Below are 20,754 nucleotides of genomic sequence, written 5' to 3'. Positions count from 1 at the left end.
ATTATTTGTCAAGCAAACCACATCTCTCCAATATAAAAGATTTCTGGAAGAAGCAATTCTATTTTTTCATTAACCAAATTAGTTTTGGAACATTACTCTCAAGCTCAAAAACTCAAATTAAACTAGTTTTGCTCTGAACTTTGAAAATTTGTCTGAAAAATCAATGAACCCAACCTTTGATCTAAACATTTTGTAATGACCTTTAAATCACAGAGTTTTGACTAGATTTAGTATAATTGTATTTTATTAAGTACATTTTAAAGTGTTTCATTAATAGGCTATGAATGTTAACTGTTCATTAGTTATTAAGAAGTTACTAAATACAACTGGCTAATATATTTCAATCTCATATTCTTCTTATCTCTAACAGAACTGAATAACCAACAATCTAAAGTAGAAGGAAGAGAAAAAAGAAAGTACAAATGGCTTTTAAACACAGGAGGAGATGTTAACCTCACTCAGAGTAGAAATACAAATTAAAACTATACTATAATAACATTTCCTTCCTGTCATATTAGCAGGAATCCAAATATTTGATAACATTCTGTAGATAGGAAAATGCCTATTGGCCCATAGTCCTAACAGGTTGGTGGAAGAACTGGTTTAATCCCTTGCGAGGACAATTCAGCAAAGCTATCAAAATTATAAATGCAAAAAACCTCTGACCTAGTAATCCACCTCTGGGAATGTGTTCAACGGCAGTGTTACTTAGATATATGCAAAATGACTTATGTAGAAGACTATTAACGATTGAATATGTCCTAATCACAAAAGATTGGAAGCAATCTTAACTGTTTAACAATAGGGAGTGAGGACTAGACTGGTAGTAGATTAGGAGGGAGATTTCAGCTGAATACATATTCCTATTTCTTGACTTCTAGAACCATGGGAATGACTCACCTATTCAAAAATTAAATTCTTATGGTAATGAAAGTAGAGATAAAATGACTCCCACTGACTAAGAGAAGTAACAAGGACCCACCCTCTAAACTGAAACAACTAAAATACTGGACAAAACATATGAAATGTTGTCAAGACATCAGACAACGAAGACAGTGATCCCTAAAAACTGGAAATAAACAAGATGAACTATACAATTGCCCCAATTAACTGCACAGAAAAAGTTTCCAGGTTGTAACCCAGGAAGGGGGACGCTAGGTAGAGCCTGGTGGTCTACAAGTTGAGAAGATGAGCTGAGAGACAGGGAGATCAAGGGGGTTACAGTGCACAGAACAGAGTGACAGTGAGGAAAGGGTTACACAGAGAAAGGGCTCAAGAACTAGAGGACTCCCTCCAGCGTTCAGCTGAATACTGGTCAGTGCATGTCATGAGTACGATCAGGTAAAGAATCAGCATTATGGGGAACAATATCAGGAGGTCATGCAGGGTCAGAAATAGTTTCTGTTATCACCAGTGTGAGTGGAAAAACCTCATAATTCATGAAGCATTCAGTATTCGGAAGGGTTTTGCCCTAGATTTAATCCTACTCTGGTTGCACCTAACAAAGCTTAAGCACAATCTGAAAGGATCTAACTGCTCCCACATAATGTAACTATCCTAGAACAAAACCTGAGAGTATTTCTAAGAATACAAAAGTATCTAGCACTCAGCAAGGTAAAATTCATATCTGGCAGCCAATCAAAAATAACCAGACATGCAAATAAGCAGGAAAATACAACCTAAAATATGGAGAAAAATGAACCAATTAAGAGTGACCCGGAAATGACAAATGGGACTGATTTAGTAGGCAAGGACATTAATATAGTTATTTTTAACTTTACATATTGTAGTCATATGTTCAAGAAGCTGGAGGAAGGATTCGGCATGTTAGGTAGAAACACAACAGATATAAAAAGGTCCCATTCAAATTTCTAGAGATGAAAACAAAAATATCTGAGATGAAAAGTACACTGGATATGATAAACAGACATTTTAGAAAAAAAATAATAAATGTGAAGACAAAGCAATAGAAACTGTCCGACATGAAAAAGTGGGAGAAAACAAGACTGAATAAATGAAGAGAGTGTCAGTGAGCTATAGGACAACTTCAAGGAGCCTAATACGCATAACTGGTGTCACCAAAGGACAGGAGTAACAGAGGAACAGAAAAAATATTCCAAGTAATAACAATCAAAAAATTTCCAAATCTAATGAAAGAGTCTTTCTAACAACTGAAAAGAAACTGGAAAAATTGGATACCTACATGCAAAAACAAAAACCCCAAACCAACGCTTTGATCCACATCTTATACCCTATATAAAAACGCAGTGTAAATGGATCACAGAGCCAGATGTAGCGTGTACAATTATAAAACTTTTAGAAGAAAACATAGGAAAAAATCTTTATAACCATGTGTTGTACAAAGATTTTTTCACACAGAAAAGCATGATCCATTTAAAAAAATGGACAAATTAGACTTCATCAAAATTAAGAATGTCTGCTCTTTGTATTACAGTGTTAAAAGAATGAAGACAAGCCCCTTCTCACTTGGAGAAAATCTTTGTAAATCATAATTTCGATAAAGTACTTGTATAAAGACATAAAGAACTCTCAAAGCCAAATAATAAGGAAAAAAACAACTCAATAAAAAATGGATGAAAGATTTGAAGACATCACCAAAGTAGTCATAAGCATGGCAAATAAGCACATGAAAAGATGCTCAATATTAGCAGTCATTAGGGAAATGCAAATTAAAATCATGATGAGACACCATGACACACCTATTAGAATGGCTAAAATTATAAAGACTGACCATACCAAATGCTGGTGAAGATGTACAGTAATTGCAACTTTCCTATAGTGCTGGTGGGAATGTAATTAGTACAACCACTTTTGAAAACAGTATGGCCATTTCTTTACAAGTTCAACATATACCTACCAAATGACCCAGTACTTCAACTCTTAGGTATTTACCTGAGGGACTTACATGTAAATGTCCATAGCATCTTTATTTATAATAGCCCCAAACTGGAAACAACAAAAATGTTCATTAGCCAGTTAATGGATAATCAAACTGTGGTACAGCCATGCAATGGAATACTACTTGTTAATAAAAAGGAATCAACTACTGATACACATAAAAACATGGATAAATCCCCAAATAATTAATGCTGAGTGAAAGAAGTCAGATTAAAAAAAAAGCAAAATCAAAGGATTCATGTTGTACGAATCCATTTATATAAAAATATATAAAATGTAAGCTAATTTATAGTGACAGAAAGCAGAGCAGTACTTGCCTGGCATGAAGGTTGGGCTGGGGGTAAGGAGCAGGCGGGGAGGATTACAGTGGACCCAAGAAAACTTCTGGGGGTGATAGATACGGTCACTGTCACGACTGTGTTGAGGGTTTCATGGGTACATAATAGATATGTCCACATTTATTAACTGTATGCTTTAAGTATATGCTATTTATACAAACTTTACCTCAAAGATACCTTTAAAAAGTAAAGCTAAAAATAGTCAAAGTACTGACAAAATCAAATATTGCACAGGAGTATGCTGTGCCTATGCAAAGGATAATAATTAGCAGCAGAAGAAAAATCATCAAATGGATAAAAGGCTGGAGAAACATCTCCAATCATGACCTTTGTCGTAAATCAGGAGGCTGGTAATTTGTTTGGGAATGTGCTGGCTGAACATGGTACGAGTGCTCCGTACACACTCTCAGTCTGAAACCATAGTTTCAGGTCCACCTGAGTTTACACATCAGAGTAAGTGACAAGGTAGTGAATACAGTGATCAGAGTTGCTAAGAAGTTCTCTACAATAATAACAGATAATTAAGGGAGAATGTTATTTTTCTAAAGATTTTCAAAGTGTATGAACTCAGCCTATTCAAATGCACACACACAAACAACATATTTTGAGATCAGCAAGGAAACTAGATTATATATTTGGTTTAAAAAGCTTTCAGGGGCAATTCACACTTCTGTATGGTAAATAACCATACAGGGGCCACAAATTTAAGCTTCTGTTAGTTAAAAAAATATATTTTTTAAAATTTATTAACCTGGCTGCTCTGAAATCATACTACAAATAATTCTTAATTTACATTACACTTGAGTCATTAGTTCATGCAAGGCCTTTTATTTTTTTATTTTGTTAGTTTTAACAATATAATAAAAGCCATGAACTTGCCACTCAAAGCAGAGGCTAGAAACCTACATGGTCCTCCTGCCCACATTCCATCCCACCACCCTCGCTTCCCCAACAATGAAGGTAACCCTCATCCTGAATCTTGTGTCCACAAACTCCTTGCTTTCTTTTTTGTATAGTTTTATTAAACCTATATGTAATCTGTTAAAGTATATATATTTAGTTATTTAAAACAAAATAGATAGTATCATGCTCTGTGCATGTACTCTTTTGGGGAACTGACATGCTTGTTAACATGTTTCTAGCTGTACATATTGCTCTAAGAAATTATGTGTCTTAGTATGTGTAAACACTCAACCCTAATAATGCTAAACCTTTTTCCTCCCAACGTGGTTATACCAATTTGCACTGCCACCAGCAATGTAGAAGAAATACTCTATATTCACAGCTACATTTTTTGCCAACTGAATGTTATAAAATGGTATCTCACATTGTGACTTTTAATATCTCTTCATATGTTTACTGATCATGTATCCCCTTTTACTTGATTTGTGTATGTAGAGTTTCATATATTATCCCTGTGAATAACCAGTTTCATTCATTGAATAGTCTTTCTCACTGAAAGACATATCTCTGTCAGATATCAAAGAAATGTATGTGTGTAGGTCTCTTTCTGAACTCTCTCTTCCATTGTTCATTCTATCTAGTCCTAAGCCAATAATACCATATATCTTAATTCCTACACATTAATAATAAGCCCCTCTTCCTGCTTTTCTGCCTCAAGTGTCTTGGCTATGCATCTTATCAAATACCATGAAAAAACTTATTGAAATTTTCACTGGAATTTAACTGAATCTACAAGTCAATTTAAGGAAAACTGATATCTTCATAATATTGTCTTCCTGTCCATGAACATGATATATCTGTTTACTAAGATCTTACTAATTTTTTGTGCATGGAGGTCTTGAATATTTTTGTCAGATTTATTCCTAGACATAAACGTGACATTCTCTGACTCTATTATAAATGTCCTAGTTAATTTCTAGGTTTACTTATGGCATATAGAAATGCAACTGACTTTTGTATATTAATCTTATTTTCAAGTATCTTGCTAAATGATTTCTAATAATTTATACTTTGGGGGGGTTTCAAATAAAAAATCTTACTATTTGAAAATAATATTTTATTTTCTCCTTTCCAAGTCTTTTGCTTCCATAATTAATTTATTTTTGTCTTCATGCGCTTATGGAACTTTCCATAAAATATTGAACGTAGTGGCGCTAATGAACATCCTTCTCTAGTTCTGAATTCTTTTAACGATGCAATGACTTTATTAATCCTTGTTTTAAAACTTTATGTTCTGGCTTCTTTGGCTTAATGAACTGCAAATAAGTAACTGTATAAACAATAATTTATAAAGCAGCAGTGTCCAAGAGCCTCAAAATTTAAAATATTACAGGTTTCGATATTTCACTATATCCTAAAGATTTTTTAGGAGTCAAAATTCTTGAAGTTTCATTTTTTTTTTTTTTTTTTTTTTAAAGAAGTGGTCAATTCCCTTTGCTTCACTGTTGGAAGCCTCATCAAAATTCTGAACAAGATCACCCTCCTCCCCAATAGCAAGTGGAGCTTTTCCATCCAGCTTATGCCAGGATCTTGAAAGCTTGTTGACACCAAGCTGGTCTAAGATTGGGGTGACCTTTCTGTCAAGGGCTTTGTCTCAGCATGGCTGGTAATGGTGAAAGTGTTTGCTGCCAGAGACCTCTGAGCGTTAGGACTGTTAAGGTGGATCATCACTCCCTGGTTTGCAAATACATTTACCTATTTAAAAGTCAGAGATACTGTTTATTCCTAGTTTCTTTAAGGAGAACTGAAGATTTTTTATCATCTGTGGTAACAGATATTTGTAATATCATCTGTTACTCTATATATCATCTGAGGGTGGTTCCTTTTTATCCTCACAATTATGCCTGAAGTTTGGCAAGGTTTCTCTTGGTTTATGGTGGGTTTTTCTCATCTTAGGGTGGAAACTGGGCTTCACAGGGGCCTGGGGTTGGCACTCAAGTAGTCTCAGGCAGACCAGCTTAGACTCCAGTTTCTGATTTTAAAGAGAAATGCTTCTAACAGTCAACTATTGAGAATGTTTTAGGTTTTTTTAATTAAAAAAAAAAATAAGATTAAGGAGGTTCTTTCCTGTTCCTAATTTACTAATCTTTTTTAAAAACATCGTAAGTATTGAATTTTATCAAATTCTCTACTGATATTTTTCTCCTTTAATCTGTTAATGTGTTTGGTTACATATATGGATTTTCTAACATGAAACCATCCTAGCATACATAAATCCAACTTGGACATGTTGTAGTATCTTTTTAATATATTGTTAAATTTCATTTGCTAATATATTACTGAGAATTCTTACATGTATATCCTTGAGTGAAAAAAAACTGTAATTTCTTTTCATAACATTTTTGGCACCTGGGTCATAATGGCCTCAAAGAGAGAATTCCCATCAATTTGGCCTTAAAGAAATGGAATTTTAAACAGCTTTGGAAACCCAACATACATGTAAATTGGAGAACTTCAGAATTAGCTGCAACTTCTAACCCATTCTGATCTTCAAATTAAAAATATAGATTCTTAGGTCTCATGAAAGATTTTGGAGTTTTAGTAAGCACCTCAAATGTTACTGATAAAGATGATCCACTGACCATGCTTTGAAAAACAGCACCCTGGTATGGAGACTTCCTGGCTTCCATCTGCTCTCACGGCAATAAGAGAAAGAGTTAAGACAGGCCCAACAGGACTACATGGTGGAGCTTCCAGTGAGTGAAAGAGGGGCAGAGTTGGAAAGGCTGGAAGCCCTTGATTCCCATTAGTGTCTCTTAGTAAGAGGACCACAGTGTGCCCAGGACAGTCATATTCCAGCATAATTAGTAATCATTCCCCCTCTCACTTTAAAAATGTCCCGGTTTGGCTGTGTTTTCTCTCTCCTGTTGGAAGGCTCCATGTTAGAGTCTTCTTTTTTATGGTAAGATAGGTCTGAGACTGCCTCAGGCTTGGATGGAAGCCCTCTCCTTTCCCCATTTCAATGCCCTCTCCCAGTTCTGAAGGCTAAATAAAAAGCAGAGTTTGAGAAGGCACAGGATGGACAAAAATGTATGCCTAAGATAAGGCTAAATACCCTTGCATTTCACATCATTCAGACCATTCACCAGGTGCAGAATCTACAAAGGAATTTGGGCCAAAGCCCTAGCTACTAATATCACAAAAATTACTTTTTCCCATAAGAGTCCATCATAGCCATGGTGAGCTGGTAGGATTTCTGAAGTGTGAACCACAGGGGAAAAAGAAAATCTTTCTAACTATCCCAACTAACATATAATTTAAAAATAAATACATAAATCTTAAGTTCTACTTTTCCAATCTACTCAGGTGCCAACTGAGGAAAAAAGTAGTCTGAGAGGTACTAGTTATTTAAAATGTCTAATCTCTAACACCAGTTCTTTCATGATTCTTTTCCTTGAAGACAAGGTTTCTACCCTTCATTTGAACCAAAGTTCACTATAAGCCTCTGTATTTTCAGAAATCCAATTTACATACTAAAATTCATGACTGACTATTCTTTTTTTTTTTTTGCGGTACGCGGGCCTCTCACTGTTGTGGCCTCTCCCGTTGCAGAGCACAGGCTCCGGACGCTCAGGTTCAGCGGCCATGGCTCACAGGCCCAGCCGCTCAGCGACATGTGGGATCTTCCCGGACCGGGGCACGAACCCGTGTCCCCTCATTGGCAGGCGGACTCTCAACCACTGCGCCACCAGGGAAGCCCCATGACTGACTATTCTTATCCTCCAAAGAATATAAAGCAGGTATTCAACACACATTATTTCAAAGAATTGTATGTAAATATAAACACTAGTCTTTTAAATTATATTATCAATATTAAAATAAAATATACCGGCAGTATCTTACGTAAAAGACCTATAATTTTATTCACACATGAAACAATAAATTTATGGAATAAACCTGAATAATTAAAGGCATCTAAAACACTGATAGATATTTCCTATGTCTTCAGTAACTAGATTCAACAACCCTCTCTCTCCTCAGTTCCAACATGCTTACCATAATTGTCAACTGTTCCTTTGCCATTACTTTATTACTTTTTCCTTCTTTACCACTTCTTTACAATCACAACACCACCACCTCATCACCACCATCACAACAATAGCAGCAACTACTTGCTGAGCACTCAGGATGTGCCAGGTGCTGCTGTGAGACCTTAATGTGAATTAACTCATTTGATCCTTACAACAGTCTTTTAAGAAAAGAAATATCCCAACTATATAGATTAGAAAACAAAAGCACAGAGAGAATAATCTAGTAAGCAGTGGCACAGGTATCTGAGCCAAAGCAGTCGTCACAGCCTTCCATTACAGTTGCCTTTCACAAATTACCCCACACCTTCAAAAATCTGCTTCCTGACTACATGATCTCATCTCTCTCCTTTCTGAAATTCACTCAACATAATGAGGTTAGATGATCACTGTCATTAAAACATTCCTCTGCTTAATAATCTATTTTACCTAAAAATTAGTTACAAAATGTAGACCAAATGCGTACAAATCAGGTGTTCAAGATTCTTTTCATTCTGGACCTATCCTCTCTCTATGGCCTCATTCTCTATTTAGCCCATCAGAGGAACACTAAGCTAGAAGTGATCAGGACTACATGCTTATTTTCTCACACAGCCTGGAACATAACAGGTGTCAAAAACATTTGCTAGATTAATGACTAAAAGGGTTTATGGTTTTTCTCATACCTAGCTGTAGGTTACTGAAATGTTAGGGTTCATGGTGTTCACAAAGAGATTTCTTTCCTAATTCCTTTTGAATAGTAAGATGATATTGTTTAAAAATCCAAAAATTCACCCATGACGAAATAAGGCACTTCAGAACAATTAAACCAGATAGTTTTTTCTCTTCTCTTCTCTTTAGCAAAAAAGTAGCAACTGGTGGCTCTACCCAACAGTGTGATTAAAGAAATAAAAGCATTCTTAATATTACCAAGAACTTTATTACTAACCTGTTGAGGAATAATGGTATCTCTATAGCTTGGTAAAATTTTCAGGGTGACACTTCCACTAATATTTTTCAGTAATTCTTGTAATTCCTTTGGGTTGTTTCCAACCTCATGGCCATTGACTTCTTTAATGATATCTCCCACATGAAGCAGACCCTGTCGATCTATCATCCCTCCGTGAAGGATTCGGGCAATTACCAGATCATTATTTTCAACCCTAAATGTTACACCCTAAAGGAAACAAGGAATGGAATTATTGATTTTAGGTTGTTAGGAAGAAATCTTAAATAGTCATGAACATGTATGTATAAGAAAATAATTCCAAAAGTAGGTAAGTGAATCATTCCTACTTTTCCCACGTTCTCTCCTGACTCAATACTCTAATCTCATTAAACCATGTGCAACTGTGATAACATATACCAGGGGTCCGTGGCCTGTTAGGAACCAGGCCGCTCAGCAGGAGGTGAGTGGCGGGTGAGGGAGCAAAGTTTCATCTGCCGCTCCCCATCGCTCCCATTACCGCCTGAACCATCCCCCCCAACCCCATGGAAACACTGTCTTCCACAAAACCGGTCCCTGGTGCCCCAGCGGTTGGGGACCGCTGACATACCATCCCTTAAAAAAGGACTTCCATGGTAAGGGTAACTGAAAATGAAACGTATCTTAGCTTGCATTCCACAGGATGAAAGGAAGCTTGAAGGAGCAAGAAAACATATTTGTGCATTCTGATGGCCTTGTTCCCAGCTTTTCTCATTTTTCCACTTCACTGTTCTTATAGTCAGAGCCCAGAAATAAGCATGTCAACAGGAAATTGTAAACTTCATTACTTACAGAGTCCTACCAATGTTTTCAATTTTTGTTAATTAATTTTTATTGGAGTATAGTATAGTCACTTCAATTTTTCATAACAACCTTCTTCTGTGTTTTGATACTATAATTAGCAAGCAACCTGAGTTTATTTCTTCAAAGGGTATAGGAAAAAAATAGTTATCTTTTGAAATTTTTGCTACTCGTCGGCAAACTTCTTCTCGCCTCTATTTCAGTTTAACTTTTAATTTTGGTTTAATTTTGCATGCTAAATCAAGTTGAGAGAGCATCAGCTGTGTATTTTATACACAGGCCAAAAAAGACTGATAAAACAAACATGAATGAAGTTTTTATAATGATACAAATTATGAAAGAGAAAAAAAATGAGATAGAGACGCGACTCAGCCACAAGTATGTCAGATTTAAGAGGGCACTGACTTATCAACTCACCAGTGGTTCCCCAGCTCTTTTGTGAATACCAAGAATACGAATGGCATCTACTGGTAATAACTGATTATTCATAGAAGAATTATTCATTTCTGGGCTTGATGGAGGTGACTCATAACACTTTGATGCCACAATATCATGGGCCTCCAAGAGTGACTAGAAGGATTCAAAACAGCCTGTGGTTATTAATTACAGATGGAATAAGTTATTAAAAATAACTTAGTTCATTATCCCAGTAGAGTACTAAAAATTTCCAAGGCACAATTATTAAATTCCCAAATATGAGTTAAATCAAGTATATACAGGATCTTTTTATGACATATAAGCATGTATCATTTTACTTATTATCAAACAATACTGCATTCCTTGTTTTAAAAGATCTGAAGAGACTGACAGTTTTGTGACTTTTTTAGAGACTGATAGTTCTGTGACTTTTTTTTAAAGCCTTATGTTTAATGGAAACTGAACCTAGATGTCCAAGTGTGATGCAATAGAGGCAATGAATTTCATTGCCACCACTGTCATCACCATCACTCAATATTTATCAATTCCTATTTGTTAGCTATCATACAAATTCAAATGGCAAGGACCGTAAGTTTTATCCTAAGCCTGTTGTTAGCAACACCACGTATTTTTCACATGTACAAAATGTCTGGATATCTTAAAAAGATATCCAGTGAATAAAAATTAGCATCTTATATCAGTGATAAGAAATTTCATATTACTAATAAAGGTATAAAATTTACATTTTTTGGGGGAAAAAAGAGCCAGTAATGGTCCTGAATATAGTACACTTTTACCTCCTACATTTACTGTATATGTGCTATCTTCATGGATGACTTTGCTCTAGCTTTCTAGGAATTTCTTATAATTTGGGGGGTTATATTTTATTTATACTGTAATTGTGTATACTCAGCTTAAACCTAAATTAAAAAAAATTTTTTGAATGGTGGGAGTGCAAATTCAAACAAAAAAAAGATAAAAATAAAAGGGGGAAAATGTCAACAGGTTCAGAACAGAAGCAATCAGTATACGGGCTTAATTGGTAATTTTTGGTCATTTCATGAAAATAGTATAAGAGACTGAAGAAAAATATTCACAAATCCATATATAAGTACTATTCCTATACATGCTGGAAGTTACTCAAATCACTAATCTGGGCTGCTTAGTTTTTACCGTATATACTCTTCTTAGGCAATATTATCTACTCCTGTGACTTGAACCACTGCTTATACACTGAGAACTCCTTTGGTCCAGAACTCTCATGAGCTTCAGATTCATATACTAAAAATCTGCCCACAACTGGCCAAAGTCATGATAATTTGACAAATCAAAACAAAACTAAGGATTGTAGAGGATTGAAACATACTGAATTAATGAAAACTCCATAAGTCCACAATGCTATTTAAAAAACAGGACTGAAAAAAACCTCCTTTGTTACCATTTGAGATTGCTATTTTCAACAATTCTTTACTTTGAAAGTTGGTAAAGAAAAGAATCTAGCATTTCCCTAACTTTTCAGTAGGAAATGCATTATAGGTTAACTAAAACAGCTCAGTTGATGAGGAAAAGCTCTACTTTATATAAGAACACCAGCTAATAAATGTAGAATGAGAGAATTTGAAAAATGTCATGTTGCAACCTCTAATGAAAATATTGATTCAGGCAAGGATTATTAATTTATGTTTGTCAGTAGGTAAATGGTTGAAAGGAAACAGCATTTGTATAATGCTAGAATAATAACATACTAGATTACTTCCTAGTGGAAAGGCTTTCAAGGGTAGGATCAGGCTGTCATTGCTCTTAATCAAGGACTAATCTCAGCAACAAGAGTGATGGACCAACCAGGTATTATACGTTGTCTGATGTAGATTAATTTATGTTGTATCACCTTACTTAAGATGCATTCTAGTTCCAAATAATTAATTTGAATCATCTTTTAGGTAAAACTTCTGTTTATAAGAAATAGAAGGGATAAATAAACAACACAGCAGGAAAGCAACCAGCTAAATCCAGGGAGTGGATTCTGCAGGAAAATGGCCTGGTCTCTTCCATGGGTCAACATCATAATCAAGGGAAAAAGGGATGGTCCACCCAGATGCCTCACATGGACCTAGGTTGAAAACTCATATGCACAAAGCAGCTATAAAGAATATTTTGGGGGAAATGGAGATGTGTGAATACAGAATGTGTACTAAATGAGACAGAGGTCCACTGAAATGAAAAAGTGGAAATCAACAACTGAAAAAAAGGGTAAGTTACAAAATAGCTTGTGCAAAATGATTGCAATCAGTAAAGGAAAAAATATGTATGTACATTTATGCCTAGAAAAAATATGGAGGAATATGCACTATGGTAGTACAGTAGTGGATTGGGTAGTAAAAATGCAATGTCTTAATTTTTACTTGTTGCCATTTCATAATTTTATGTATTTATTAAACTTTATATAAATTTATGCATTAAATTTTAAATACTTATATAAAAAATATAGCGTGCTTGAAAAGCTCTACCAGATGCTTCTAAGGTATTGCAAACTTAATATGGCCTGTTACCTTAACATTAACATGTCCAAAACAGTTCTCCTAGAGTGGATGCCATCAATAGTCTGTCAGAAATCCTGTCCTTATCAACTTCCCACATTTCTCTTCTGCAGCTGTCACATGTAACCACTCACTAAGCCCTATTGATTTTGCTGCTTAGAACTTGAAAATCCTCACATTTCCCACTATCTGCACTGCTGTCACAACTTCTTGCCTTGGTACAAAACCATCTGGCTCCACAATCTGACCTCTCCCTGTTTAATAACCACCACCACCCACCCACCCCCGCAATCCCGAGCCAAAGCTTCCCAATGTCCTCAGGATAAAGTCCAAATAACTTAGTATGCCTTATAAGGCCTCAACTAACTGGCCTCTTCACAAAGGTGTCTTTGACATGTGTTTGTATTTTTTGTACCTAAGATACAGATTTACGTAGGAACCACCTCACTATAAATGTACATAATTTTTGCAGTAACATTGTTAGAGAGTCACAGAAAGTCTCTGAGAAAAAGCAAAGGGGTGTTGCCATTTGATTTTTAATGCTAAGATTTGCAATGGCAAGCAGGTGACACTTTATCCCAGGACCATTTATTGAACAGTCCATTCTTTCTCCACTAAAATGTACTATCTCGGTCATAAATCAAGTTGCCATTTGTCTGTGGATGTATTTCTGGGGTTTCTATTTTTCTAATACTGCCCCAATACCACACTGTCTTAATTACAGGTTTATAAGAAGTCTCCTCGACCTCCTTTTCTTCTGAAACTGATTCTTCTTTGGTAAACTGGTAAACATGGACAAATGCTTAAATTGCATTTATTATTATTTTTTTTTACCTATGGAAAGTATGCTATGTCATAGTTTCTATCATCATACAGCTCTCTTTTGTTCCAGGGCCATCAACTGCACTCCAGTCTTAGAAGCAATACTGAAAATGTATACAGCTGGTCACAAGGAGGGCTGGGAAACAGTGGTAGTGAGGAAGAAAAATGCACTATCACAGGGAGAAAAACGTCCCCAGCATGTGGTGTGATGGTGAAGCAGGGTTGTTGTTGTTGTTTTTTTTTAATTACACAAAGAAAAATCCATTCTGATGTATTTCTGTGACAGACCCTATACATCTGTATAGTATGTGTGTCTGTTTATGTAGTCCCAGCAGAATGGGATATTAAAATATCTAAGCTGGCATTTGCAAAATATGGCCCTAAATAATCTTTAAAAAAAACATCATCTTAAACTGAAACTTAACTATAAAGGAGAATATCTGGGGAATATAGGGGACTTGGAAAGAAGAGCAATAGGGAAAGTTTACCTGGAAGTGAGGCTCCTTGAGTATACCAACCAGTTCTGCCACATTTTCATCCACATTTATTAGAGGAGTGATATCTTCAAGAATTTCGTTGACTAATTCCAAGTTATTATCACTGACAGCTTCTAGTTTTGAATCTTCTAGCCTCTCGTGAGCCTGAAAAGACAACAGTATATTAATAACACACACTGTTTTGCTCCAGACCGCGGTTTTCTTCTTGATTTGTTTCCTTTTTATAAAGAAAGTTTTAAAAGATATTACTTGAAAGTTTGATTCATTGCAACCAAATCTTTCAATGAGAGGTAATATATAGATTTCAGAGTAAATGTTATCATGCAATATAATAAATCTTGGCCTCTATTCCTACCCTAAAAGTAATGGAAAACTCATTTTTATAACTAAACCATGAAAAAACTGAATAGGCCAATGATAATTTTAAAAATGTATTAAATTTCCTACCTGACAGAATTTCCTAATGACTTTCTAGTCTAGACTCAAACTCTAAATGATACTGTTTATGCTTTATTAAATGATTAAGCATAAAAATAAAAAATAGGAATGTAATCGTTATATGGATTATCATTAAAAAATAATGAAAATCATTTTGAGAACCCCAAATGATAATGCTAAAGCTACCATTTTCCAATTTTGAAAATTCAGCAGAAAAAGGCAATTCAGGGAAGGCAAGTCTTGAACTGAGCCTTGAAGAACCATATGATCTCATTAGGGGAATGATCCCCTTATGTCTCCATATCTTAAGCTGATCTGTTTTTTTTAATCTCACAACATTTTCCACAGAAAATGAACCATGAATCATACTGTCACAGGAAATACGTACTCCTAACTAAATCCTTTAATAGTGGGAGTAAAGCAGAGTTTTAAATTCAAACTTAGAATGAACACTAAGCAGTCTCTATCTTTTAAGTGTTGTTTTTCTGATAAATGGTTGCTGTCCGATTTTGAAGAACAGGTAGAGCATAACTATAAAGATTTAGTTTATAAATGAAAACATGCAAGATGACAAATCTCACACTTAACATTTTAAGATTCAATTCTGTAAGTGACGAAAAATCCAAATTTCAAGCGGCAACAGTATCAAACTTTAACTTATCCCTATAATCCTTTAGATGTTATTTCTACCATACGGAGTAGATCCTTCAGAGTTCTAACACATCTTCTAATTTTTTTAATTTATAGTTTATTTAAACAAAAGTATCATTTCACATGTATCAATATAAAATTGTTAATGAGCTAACAATCTTGGTTTTTGTATGTCATCTTCTAAATGATACACTTTCTAATTTTAAAAATGCATTTTTACATTTAAATGTATTTTTCCAGGTAATTCACAAGACTGAAATAAGTTTAAGTAGAAGAGAGGGGCTATACATTAGCAACATTTTAAAGAAACACCTCTGAAGAAGAAATTTTAAGTCATATGAAATAAACTGATACAGAAGAAATTGTAACTGTTATAAAACAAAGAAAAATGTCAAAAGACCAAATATAATTTAAACAGAGGAATGAGTTTCTATTAGATTTAGATAAGAAAAAAATTAAGAAGACTAGAGAATGCCACAAAGAGTGAGAATAGGTAAATTTATAATTTTCTTAAAGTGTAATACAAGCCTAATAAAGACAGGATGATGAAGACATTCAACATGTATCACGGAACAATTATCACCATTGGGAAAAAAAGTAATGTACACAAATACTTAACTCTTATAAAACAAGCTAGAATTGCTAATTGTTTTAATACAAATATTCGTTGTTAATAAATCTAATGTAGCATTGTTAACCTTGCAAATACTTTTAATACTCTTATGGTAGCATAAGAAATCTTTAAAATTAGGAAGAAAAGTACTTTAACATTTACTGAGGGCTTTTGTTTTGTGCCAGGAACTATATTCTCAGCACATTACGAGATTGTGTGTGTGTACTCAGCAAAGGTAGGTGTGTTATTATCATCTTCACCTTATAGACACAGACACTGATGATGCAAAATGAGATACAGTGATTGCTTGAGTTCACACTACTAGTAAGTGGCTAAGTCAGGTAGTCCAACATCAAGGCTTGAGCTCTTACATACTAAAGCTTATTCGACTTTTATCACTATACAGCCAGCTACTCTATCATCATCTTGCAGTTAATTATTTAATCTAAAACATTATGCATTACTCTCACTCATTTAAATGTCTGATATATGCTCTCATTGACTGCTAGTTGAGTTGTTGCTTCTTAACATGGCTCTTCCAGTCTAGATGTGTTAAGTTATACTCTTATGGTTCAAGAATACCACTCACCCTTTCAACCTTCACCTGTTTGCTCAAAGAGCTATAAAGATCACCTGTTTCTCCAGGGAACAGATAATGACTGGCTTAAAATTTTCAGGTACTAAGCCAATATAGTTTCTACAATATCCTATGTTACTTTACATATTGGTAGACTTTGATTAAATTCAAGTCTTTGGGAAAAGTAAAGGAACAGAAACGATCATTGACTTGAAAACTCTTAATACACTTCCCCTCCTTTCTATGTCCACTTACCTTATTGCTCCCAAATTCGGAGAGGACAGGAGGGAATGTGGAAAGACTGACGGCAAGAGAGAAAGAGGAAGTCAAGTGGAGGGCAGAATTATGCTATAAAAACAAATATACCTGAAGGTTTTTGCACATCAAAAACCTGGTACAGGCTGGTTTTATGGTAGGAAAAAAAATCTCACTACACAATACATAAATTCTCAGAGGAAGAGAAAGTTTTTAAGTGAAACTGCAGCTATAATTATATTAATACAGAAAATTAATTTCTGAGATATAGTTGAGTTCAATCAAGATCAATTTTAGTTTTTCCAAGAAAGCAAATACAGGTCCATATTTGTTAATATGTAACTTTTTAAGTTCTAGGATAATGTGAAAGAAGTTGAGACCTTTATTCACTTTTTAAAGTCAGAATTTCTTTAGTAGCTCTCAAGAGGCAAGTACCAAGCTGAATTTAACTAACCAAACAAAAAAGACAAAGGAAATACTGAAAACGGACCAGAGAAACAGATATGAATCACATGCTATCTGAATAAATGGGTCTTGCTTCCTTTAAGAAAAAGCATTATTAGAAAGCTAGCAGAACTCAATAAAAATATATGTCACCTGCCACAAGTGCTTGGAAGAACATGCCATGACTGGCTTTGTAGACTTGGAGTTGATACAAATATAGCCTAAGCCCTCTTATATGTCCAGTTCTGAGAATCCTTCACCACTGCACTTTAGAAAAATGAACTGCAGAGAAGAAAAGTTCTTTCAAAACTTCTGGGTATTTTACCCAAGCACAGTCCATCTATGCTTGCAAACAAACAAACAAAAAATTTTAACAAAAGTTATGCACTATAAGTGACAAATACCTGGTAATGATAATGGTATTGCGATTATGTGTAGTAACCTTATCTTTCTCCCTTAAAAACAAAAGTATCATAAATTTTGTTTCTGTCTTCTTAGAACATGGCCAAGTATATTGTAGTTGCTCAGTAAGTATTTCTTGAAAAAGCTAAGTAAATAGGAGATAAGATTGACTGTGGTCAAGAGACATCCTCTTCTTTTATTCTAGAGACTTTTGAACAAAAAAGATAAAGAGAAGTTCACGAGTAACCAAAAAATAAGAATTTGAGCTGAAAGTAGAAATGAGACAGAGAGAACGGAGAATTCAATTTTTATTTTGCTTCTGCATACATGATATAAAAAAGGATGAGATATGTTCTGTTGAAAAAAATGGATGAAATAAGTGTAACTAAATTAAAACTGAATTCTCTAATGAGTAAAGAACTTGTCATCTAGTTAACCAAAAAAAGTTCAAATTCTTAGATTAGATAAACTATGTCTCAAGGCATTCAGGGAGCTGAGCCACTCTTAGAGATACCTGTAGAATTAGGAGACCCACACAGATGTCAAAAAACTAAAAATGGGAATCTTATACTTTTTAAAAGGAGAAAGGGCTTTTTAAAAAGCTTGGCTTTAATAGTATTCAGAGAATATATAAAAGAATGTTTTTATAATCACTGAGTGGGAAAGACATAACTATGATGCCAAATCCAGAAGCTATAATTTAAACAAACAAAAACAAGCCCAATAAAATAAATGGCATTGAACATTTAAAATTGAACATTTAAAATTTCCTGTCAAAAATCAGCAAAGTCAAAATGCAAATGACAAACTAGGGTCAAAATACTTATGAATCATATTGCACACCAAAGGTTAATTTCCATATATATATATACACACACACACACACACACACACACACACACACACACACACACACACATACAGAGAGAGGGAGGATTTCTATAAACCAGTAAGAAAAAGATCAGCAACACATTAAGAAAAAGGGGAAAAGAATATGAAAAATTCACAAAGAAGGAAATTCAAACACTTCTTAAACGTATGAAAAGATATACAACCTCCTTCACGATAAGAGAAGTGCAAAGTAAAACTACACTGAAATACTTTTTTTTAAAATGAGACTGGCAAGGATAAAATTCTGGTAACATACCATGTTGGTGAGAATATGGCAGAAGACAGGCATTCTCGCACATTCTTTTCTGGTGGGAACACACTAGTGAGCAGTTCGACTATATCTACCAAAATTACAACAATTCTTTTAAGATTTATCCTAGAGATATACATACATATGCAAAATAACATGTAGCAAGACTGCATATTACAGCATGACTTGTAAGTGAAAAAGTCACCTAAATATCTATCAGAAGTTTGACTAAAAAATTTTTGTTATATTCATGCAATGGAATATTATGCCACTTTTACAGAGAACGAAGGTTCTCTGTAGGTACTGATATGGAATCATATACAAAAAAAATCAGAATTTAGAACAGAAAGTATAAACCTACAGCTACTATTATATTTAGTAGTGAATAATATTATATTTAACACATGCTTTTCCCCTAAGATTGTGAACAAGATAGGGATGTCTGCTCTCATCATTCTGTTGAACATTTGTACTGAATCTTCTAGCCAGGACAACTAGTCAAGAAAAAAACAAATAATATAAAAAAGAATGTATATGTACAACTGAGTCTCTTTGCTATACAGCAGAAATTAACACAAAATTGTAAATCAACTATACTTCAATTAAAATAAATAAAAAAGAACCAATGAAGAAAGTTTCAAAGAAAAAATAAATAAATAAATAAAAGGCATTCAGATAGGAAAGAAGTGTAGAAAGAAGAAAACTTACCAACCTAGAATTATATCTAAACAGTCAAATTATCCTTCAAAAGTGAAAGAGAAATACTTTTTGTCAGACAAACAAAAATTGAGGGAATTTGTTGCTAGTAGACCTGCCTTAAAACAATGTTAGAAGAGGTTCTTCAGAGAGAGGAATATAGGTTCAAAACTCAGATCTTCATAAAGAAAAGAGCATTAGAGAAAAAATAAATGAAAGTAATAAAATCTTCTTTAAAATTCTTAATTAATCTAGTATATTAACTCTTCAAAAATAACAGCAACAGTGTATTTGATGATTACAGCTTATGGATAAATGAAATGACTGACAGCCTGCTCTAACGGAGAGATTGGAAATACTCTGTTATGAGGTAGTTACTTCAAGTAACTACTGTATTGTTTTACTACAGTGAAGTAATATAGTGTTATTTGAAAGTGGACTTCGATTAGCTGTAAATGTGCACTGCAAAATCAAGGGGAAACCACTAAAATCTTTAAAAAATATAACTGATATAAGTTAAAAGAGGAGAAAAAAATGAAGTCATATAAAATGCTCAATTAAAACAGAGATGGCAGAAAATGAATAGAAGACCAAACAATAAGAAAATAAGACTCAAGTACATGTTCTCTACAAAAAACCCACTTTAAATATAAAGTCACGGGTAGATTAAAAGTAAAGATAATGAGGAAGACTTACCATGCTAACATTAATCAAAAGAAAGCTGGAGTAGCTATATTAATTTCAGACACAGCAGTCTTCAGAGCAAGGAAAATTATCAGGAACAAAGAGAAACATCACATAATAAAGAAGGCATAACAATCTATAACGTAAATGATCCTAACAACAGAGCATCTAAATATGTGAAGAAAAATTTCATAGAACTTCAGAGAGAGACAGATTAATCCACTATTGTAGTTGGAGGCCTCAACACTCCTCTATCAGCAACTGACAGATCCAGCACGCAGAAAAATCAGTAAGGACAGAGTTAAACTGAACAGCACCATCAATCAACTTCATCCAACAACAGCAGAGTGCACATTCTTCTTAATCTCACATGGAACATTCACCAAGATTAACCACAGTATGGGCTATAAAACACACCTTAACAAGTTTATAAGAATAAAGATTATAAAAAGTATAATAAAAATCCCAGCTACATTTGTTGGAGACAAATCAACACACTTGTAAATAAGACATGAGTCAAAGAAGAAATCTCAAGAGAAATTTTGAAAAAATCTGAACTAAATGAAA

General features: G+C 34.3%; 1 protein-coding gene across 2 annotated transcripts in view; it reads right to left on the bottom strand.

Annotated features, from left to right (window-relative positions):
* Positions 1 to 20,754, bottom strand: part of PALS2 (protein associated with LIN7 2, MAGUK p55 family member) — a 78,591-nt gene that overhangs the window by 25,913 nt on the left and 31,924 nt on the right. For both annotated transcript variants that reach the window (XM_024755034.1, XM_024755035.1), the window contains exons 3-5: positions 14,278 to 14,430; positions 10,431 to 10,583; positions 9,177 to 9,404 (exon numbers count right to left, since the gene is read on the bottom strand). In XM_024755034.1, coding sequence (XP_024610802.1) covers positions 9,177 to 9,404; positions 10,431 to 10,583; positions 14,278 to 14,430 — 534 coding nt within the window. The remainder of the gene's footprint in view (positions 1 to 9,176; positions 9,405 to 10,430; positions 10,584 to 14,277; positions 14,431 to 20,754) is intronic.

The sequence above is a fragment of the Neophocaena asiaeorientalis genome, unplaced genomic scaffold (assembly GCF_003031525.2).
Source record: "Neophocaena asiaeorientalis asiaeorientalis breed wild unplaced genomic scaffold, Neophocaena_asiaeorientalis_V1.1 scaffold36, whole genome shotgun sequence".
In the NCBI taxonomy this organism is placed as follows: domain Eukaryota; kingdom Metazoa; phylum Chordata; class Mammalia; order Artiodactyla; family Phocoenidae; genus Neophocaena; species Neophocaena asiaeorientalis.
Note: the sequence above shows the minus strand (reverse complement) of the source record. Positions and strands in the feature narration are given on the sequence as shown.